This window comes from Salvelinus sp. IW2-2015, linkage group LG36 (genome assembly GCF_002910315.2).
Source record: "Salvelinus sp. IW2-2015 linkage group LG36, ASM291031v2, whole genome shotgun sequence".
In the NCBI taxonomy this organism is placed as follows: domain Eukaryota; kingdom Metazoa; phylum Chordata; class Actinopteri; order Salmoniformes; family Salmonidae; genus Salvelinus; species Salvelinus sp. IW2-2015.
Genome location: NC_036875.1, coordinates 33555259 through 33562809, shown reverse-complemented (window position 1 = coordinate 33562809; position 7551 = coordinate 33555259). Strand labels below are relative to the sequence as shown.

At 41.4% G+C, this 7551-nt stretch overlaps 1 protein-coding gene across 1 annotated transcript in view; it reads left to right on the top strand.

Moving 5' to 3' along the window:
• Positions 1-5545: 5545 nt before the first annotated feature.
• LOC111959501 (adenylate cyclase type 5-like) overlaps positions 5546-7551 on the top strand; it is a 68492-nt gene continuing 66486 nt past the window's right edge. Inside the window, exon 1 of the mRNA XM_070437638.1 lies at positions 5546-6357. Within this exon, the coding sequence (XP_070293739.1) occupies positions 5626-6357 (732 nt within the window). The 5' untranslated portion in view covers positions 5546-5625. The remainder of the gene's footprint in view (positions 6358-7551) is intronic.

Genomic DNA, 7551 nt, shown 5'->3' with positions numbered 1-7551 from the left:
TTCTGTGTTTACATAGTTTTCTTTTCAAATACTCACGTACTAACTGAAGTAACTGAGTGCTTATTGTCATAAGATAGCTTCTTGCTTTTATGTTTAGGATTTTTTTTGTGTGTTGACATTATTTGGACCATTGGGTTTCTTTACATGAATATATTAATGTTGATTGTGGGTTGGTTATTGATTTGTAGGGGTAGGCCTCCATGACCTAGAGTGGATAGTACGTTGATAGGTGGACCAGTTGTAAATGTACTTGTGCTTTCTTGTGTATATTTTCAGAGGAAACTCAATTATTTGATTTAAGCTTTAAAACTAAAGGTTGTCTTCGTGTGACGTTGGACCAAGACACTGGTGGACATAGCTCTTCAATATGTTTTCAAAGCAAACCACCCACGAGCCATTTTGGACAATTAATTCATTTTTTATTCATTAAAGGTTTGTGTTGAACTATGGTAGGGTGCCAGGACATGAACTGATCGACAGGAAGCTTGCGTAGACACGGGAGCCAATTGAATTACAGAGCTTGTAGTCATGCATTTCCAATGAGTTAAATCTAACAACAAACAGAGAGAGCTGGGAGTCAGTCAGGTGTTTCTGTGTGTGGTTCAGAGTTTCTTTCCATCTCCCTGGCTTAGAAATTAACTGAGAAATTATTTTGCATATGAGTACATTTGGATGTGAACAGTAACTGCACTGCACAAGCATTGACTGCTCAAAGAACCAGATTTTTGTTTCAGCTACTAAATTGTTGTAGAACCATTTTTAAGTCCACAAAATGTAGGTTGTCTTTCACAATTGTTCTACAACAATTTAGTAGCTGAAATGAAAATCTGGTTCTTTGAGCAGTCAATGCTCATGCAGTGCAGTTACTGTTCACATCCAAATGAATACCTGTTAGCCTACAAACAAAGTGTCCAGGTTGTGTCTGAGTAGTGATCCCTGTCTGTGGGACTGCATCTCTGCATGCAGTTGTAGACATCGATCAGGAGTTACCTCACACGGGTATTGGCCTGATGTTCTTTGAGCTGCGTATATTTATGATACCCTGAATGATGCTGTGAAAGGCCTACTATTTGCAAGCCATTGTTCTCATAAATAATGTCTGTTTCCCTCCTTTTCTCCAAATGTCCCGTTGTCCTGGTAGTTGTTGAGTTCCTGTGTTTCTGTTCTTTGTTGACCTTAAATGTAGTCTACACCCCTATGAAAGAGTTGAGCTAGCAATGTGAACTGAAGGTGCCTTTAGTACATCAACAACCACCCAACATTCCAACTAACTTGATTTAACATTCCCTTGGTGTAGAGGAGGACATTTATTAAGTGTGGCCAGAACTGTTGGAAATGCTTGCGAGAGGAATGAGTGCCTATGCATATCCCAATTTTGGGATATGTAAATAATGTTATGAATATTATATTAGAATATGTAACGTGCAAAAAATATTGAAGGAAAATTGGAATTTGCCGTATACAAACCTAACATGATGCACAGGAATTACATTTACTCTTACAGGTGGCCAAACATTTTCTGAAAACCACGCCCCTTGTAGGCCACACCTCCTGAAAATAACCTATGGATTACATTTATAAAAATAAAAAAACAGCTGCTGGGTCAACCCAATTGATGGTTACAAAAAACTGATGGTAAAATTAACCCATGTTTGGGTAATCCAGACAACCAAACATTTTGGGTTATTCACACAACTCAACTGACTGGGTCAAAATAACCCAGCACGTGTTCTGTCCAATATTTACCTGGCGCTGGGTAACCAAATAACCCAAATTGAGTTGTTTTTAACCCAGCATTTTTTAGAGTGTACATTTGCATGTACCAAAGTGATGATACTTTGGTACAATTTACAGTATGGAAAAAGCATGGCACAATGCTATTCCATCCACCGGTTCTACTGAACTTTTTGATACAAACGTTTTGCATGGGGACCAGCAGACTTTGTATAAGTATGATTAGTTATATAACTATATATTTACAATAAACTCTTAACATGGGAAGTAAAACAGATTTCATGTTTTATTTTTTCAATTTTGAGGACTGTTTTGATGATCCACATCTGTGATCTGATTACTGTACTTGTGTGTCTGTGTGTGTGTATGTGAGAGAGCGATGAAGCAGTACTGATGTGGAACAAATGCATTTACCACTCACATGATGGCAGTAATGTTCTATGCCAAAGCTATGTCAGATGTTACAGTTGTACCCTTTCCCCCTAGATAAATAACTATATTCAGACACTTTTTGCCAGTGCACGTGTGGACGACTGCTTTAGCAGGGTAACTTTATCCCATAAATCAGATTCCTGTTGTTCTATATTGACCACCACGCCCCTTATGTACATCAAAACTGAGGACTGAAACGCATGCTGATGCTACACACAGGCCAGGGTCACTGCATTTCCAGTATGTCCAGGTACAGGCAAAGACATCAGTTTCCATTGGAAGAAATGGGGTGAGTCTCACGTTTCCACGAATGCCTATTGAATACAGGTTTAATCCTCACTGTGATTCCCACAGTAATATAACTGTTCATCGGGAAACAGCAGAATTAATGATCAAGATGTTGGTAGTTTTTTTAATGCTTGGGGCTCCCGAGTGGCACAGCGGTCTAAGGCAATGCATCTCAGTGCTAGAGGCATCACTAGAGACCCTGGTTCGATCCCGGGCTGTATCACAATCGGCCGTGATCGGGAGTCCCATAGGGTGATGCACAATTGTCCCAGCGTCATCTGGGTTAGGGAAGGGTTTGGCCAGGGTAGGCCTTCATTGTAAATAAGAATTTGTTCTTAACTGACTTTCCTAGTTAAATAAAATAAAGGTAAAAAAAAAAAAAAAATGACAGATAGTAGAGCTGTCGGAAAGACAAGGGTCACGTGCACTTCCCTACTCTGTGTGTTTTGTGTTCGTTTTGTTCAGAGCCATTTGTTTCACTCACCAACAAAGGCAATGATACTGTATGCCATAATGACGGACTCTGATGTTGAAACATGCGATCAAGTTCCTTACCATTGTGTAGTTTCAGTGATCCTATTATGCTTGTTTCCAGAATGTCCTGTCCCTGGAAAGTGAAACATATACACTATTCGCCTTTCAAGAGGTTAGCCTCTTGAAACCACATGTCGATCTAAATTCCGCAATTTTAACGGCATGTTTGTCATATGACCGCTTGGTGAAGGGGTTTTTAATGCTGAGAGGAGCTCTCTGTGACTCTGTCACATGTATAACTCCTTATATGGCCATAAAAAAAACAGGAAGCTAAGATCCCAACCACACCAAGTCACCATTTTATACATTCCGTGTTTTTTTCTTTGGTCACCTGATAAACCGATTGCATGAATTACAACCAGGAGAGACAATATGCTACTGTGTCTACTATCTATATCGTGTTGCACGCAGCACGTCCTAAGAACATGCTCGTTTTAGATGTTGTATTTGTATCGTAAATCGTAATGACACTGGCTGTGTGTCCAATGACTTCTTACTAATTCTTAACCTAAACCTATGTAACCCTATGTTCATATCATTACTATCATGGACTATATTATGAGTTGAAATGATAACTGAGAGAGAACAAGTTTGGAAAGTTATTAGAATAAAGATTTCGCCCCACCATACTGCTCAACTTGTCTATATCTCACTAACTCAACAAATACCTTGGCCATTTGACTCAAGAATGACATTGACTTGCAAGGTACAGGGCTGTCAACTGAAATTTATAGCAGTCTCCTCCAGGCTTTGGTCTAGAGACCATAAAAGGAAAATGACCCTTGGTTTCCAGGGTGGCAGAAGTCACACCCAAAATCAATTAGGTCTGCTGCACAGGTCACAGCAAAAGTGTCTTCTATTTGCTTATCAATATGCCCCACCAAATAAGCTACATAGGGGTCCAGCAGCACTTCGGGGGTTTCATTTGCTTTCGCTCGAGGTCCAGCTGTGATCACAGACCCGCCGATTTATCCAAACGCAGGAGACCGCGCAGGAGTCGCGTCTCCAAGTGACACGGTCGAAAGCCAATGAAAAGCTTCAAAGTGAAAGTCATACTCTTGCATATCCAATGGGAATGAGCAAAAGGCCGACTTTCGGAATCAGATTTGGTTGAATGGCAACCCAACAACAACGAGCAGTAAACCGATGATGCCTGCCTGATTGATCGCCTACAACCACAATGCATGACTCCATATCATACCCTGCAGGGATTGCGCGCAGAATTTTTTTAAATTCCGGTCAATCGGTCTGAATACTTTACGTTCGACGTTGCAGGAATCCAAATAGGGGACGGAACTAGGACCAAATGCTGCGGTGTCGTTTGGTGATGTGTGCTGCATGAATCGCATGGATCAAAACTGGATTGAGTCTTCAGGGATTTAGCAGTTTGTCATACTATGCAGTCATAGGCTAATACAGATGAGAACCGTTTTTTGGATGTGGGTGTGTGGGCTTTTGGGTGTGTGGAATCGCGGAGTCTTCCTCTCCTCTGCTCGGCAATGAAAGCGCGCGAGGGTCGTGCTGTGACGGTTTCGTAATTTACATTTCATTTGCATTTGAGTAATTTAGCAGATGCTCTTATCCAGAGCGATGTACAGTAGTGAGTGGATACATTTTCATATTAATTGTAAGGATGTAACCATCCAAGCATCGACAAGGCTGCAATGAGATGCACAGGTGTACGACTTCTAGCACTGGATGAGACGCTCAACTAATGTAGCCTAGACGTCAATATGGGAGTGTCCCCCACAACATCACATTTTTTATTTTCATAATTTTTTAAAATAAAGTGTTTGGGCAACATATTCGCAACGTAATAGATGTTTGTATGGCCAACTATTGGAGTTGTGTAACGTTTTTATTCCATGGCCTATATAACAACATTCGGCAACATTTCTGCATACAGAGCTTCATGTTTGGATTATAATTAATTAAAACGAACTTCTCCTGGAAATATATTATCCACCAGAGTTGCGTTTGTTGTTATCGTATATCTCCCAGGTGACTTTTCTTCCTATTTCATTGATTTTAAGTGATTTTCAGAGCATTTTACCATCTGCTGCCAAATGTATCCCAAGTCATGAATAGGCCTATGCATCACATTTTCAAAAGTATCCTGGACACACATTTGTTCTACCATAGTGGACTTTTAACTGGACACATTTAATTTACTTTAACGTCCTCTGATTGTTACCTTACCTCTAGAATTAACTCGTCACTGATTTACCAGGCGTTTCATAGACCTGCCGCTGAAGAAAACATTGTAACAATGTAACAAATGTAACAAAATTGTAATAAGAACAATAGCCTAATTCTTAAAAAGGTTAGGGTCGAGTTGGCTTTCATAAGAAACTTTGAGCAGGCACGTGTGTGGTCCTGTGCGTTGCTTTTTCTATTATTTTTTATCTGAGAAATATCATGTCCCGATCTAACAGTGTTAGCCCGCCCGGAATCGGTGCGCCTGGGCTGAGGGGAGGGACTGAACTGAGATCAGCTTGGGGCGAGTCTGAGTCTATTGCCAACGGATGCCCATACTCGGCTAGATCTCCGAGCAAAAAGCTCGCCCGTTCGAACAGCAGATGGACTGAAGGAGATGATGATCCCGACCGACAGCCCAGACCAGGACGAGCCACGACAATGGTTAGCAGGGTCAGTTTTAGGTCTAGATCTGCGTGGCAAGAGCATGGCACTGGAGAGGAGAGCCGTAACAACAACCGATCGTCCCCTAAACACGCAGATGGAGCCGGGGAAGTGAGACCCAAGTCTGTGGAGTTGGGCTTGGAGGACCGTAGAGTGAAGGGCACCAAACCCGAGGAGGAGGAACTCATGTCTGAAGTACACTTTTCCATGGTCGCGTGCTGCAGCAGCGCGATGCAGATTTTCAGATCCAAGAAATTCCAATCGGAGAAGTTGGAGAGGCTTTACCAGCGTTACTTTTTCCGGCTCAACCAGAGCAGTTTGACCATGCTCATGGCCGTTTTGGTGCTCCTGTGCGCGGTTATGCTGACATTCCATTGCGCGGGGGGAGGATGCCGGATAGCTTACGTTGTGGTCTTTTCTTTGGCCACCTTACTTATCCTCATCTTGATGGTGGTGTGCAATCGGAACGGGTTTCATCAGGACCACATGTGGATAGTCTGCTATGTGGTCATTCTAGTCGTGCTGGTATTACAAGTGATTGGGGTCCTCCTCGTACATCCGCAAAGTGCCTCTGAGGGAATTTGGTGGACAGTGTTTTTTATCCATGTCATTTACACGCTGCTCCCGGTTCGGATGCGGGCTGCTGTTATCACTGGAGTTATACTGTCTGCCATCCATGTGGTCGGGTCTTGGAAGTTAAACGAAAAGGATGCCTTTGTATGGAAGCAGGTAAGTCCTGTTTTATAAACTTCTTATTAGGCGACGCATTTATTACTCATGAATAAATTGATACATGTGAAAGTAACTTTACGCATGGAATAGTCTACCAAATATTTTTAGTTTAAAGATGGATTTTGGGGGGTGCCTTCCACCAAGTGGCAATGTTATTACGCCAGGTTGGAGCATAATTGCTGAGTCAAAGGCCTATTTTATTGCAAATAATTCAATTTCTCATAATTGACCGAATACTCATTAGGAAATACAGGAATGCAATGTCTCTCATTATTGCTAGAACTAATGTTTCCCACATTCAACGCTTTTCACTGGTTAATAGACAGTGACTTATAATGATGCTGCATTTGTCTTGAGGTGCTGCTGATGCTTGTTGCTACGGAAACGGTCTCGATTGACCATTGCTCAGTTCCCTAGTTGTTATCATGGAGAAGACCATTAGCAAAAGCATCCATTTAATATTAGATAGCGAAAAAAACACGTATACGAAGCCAATCAGAGCGCACTGGGTAAAACGGAAGTTTTAAGAATTTAGGAAAAAAATAAAATTAAAATAACAGTTCTAGAAGAAGTTCTAGAATTATGAGGCAGAATGGAGATGATAGTGCTGCCACAGATGAGCATCCTCCTGAAGTTACAGTGTTTACTGTTTAGGATTTGTAGACTTCAGAAGAATTGGGATGGAACATGGGGTTATTTTGTTATTGAGATTTTGCGAAGGATATGCCTGTAGAGAAACAACAGTTATATGCTGTTTTGGTTTCATTGTGTTGTATTATGTTCCTAATAAAATGTTGAGGCCCACGGCTCTATTTTATTCATTTTAAAAACTTTGACCATCAGAGCTCAGAGCTCTTGATTTGTAAAACTCCATGCATGTCATCTCTCATTCCCCTCTTATTATTCGGCTTACTATTGATCATTTGGCGTTTTGATGGTATATTAAATCATTTTTATTTGTTATTTTACCTTATTTAACTAGACAAGTCAGTTAAGAACAAATTGTTATTTACAATGATGGCCAAACCCTAACCCGGATGACACTGGGCCAATTGTGCGCCGCCCTATTGGACTCCCAATCACGGCCGATTGTGATACAGCCTGCAATCAAACCAGGGTCTGTAGTGACGCCTTTGGCACTGAAATGCAGTGCCTTAGACCGCTGTGCCACTTGGGGGCCCTTTGTATCAT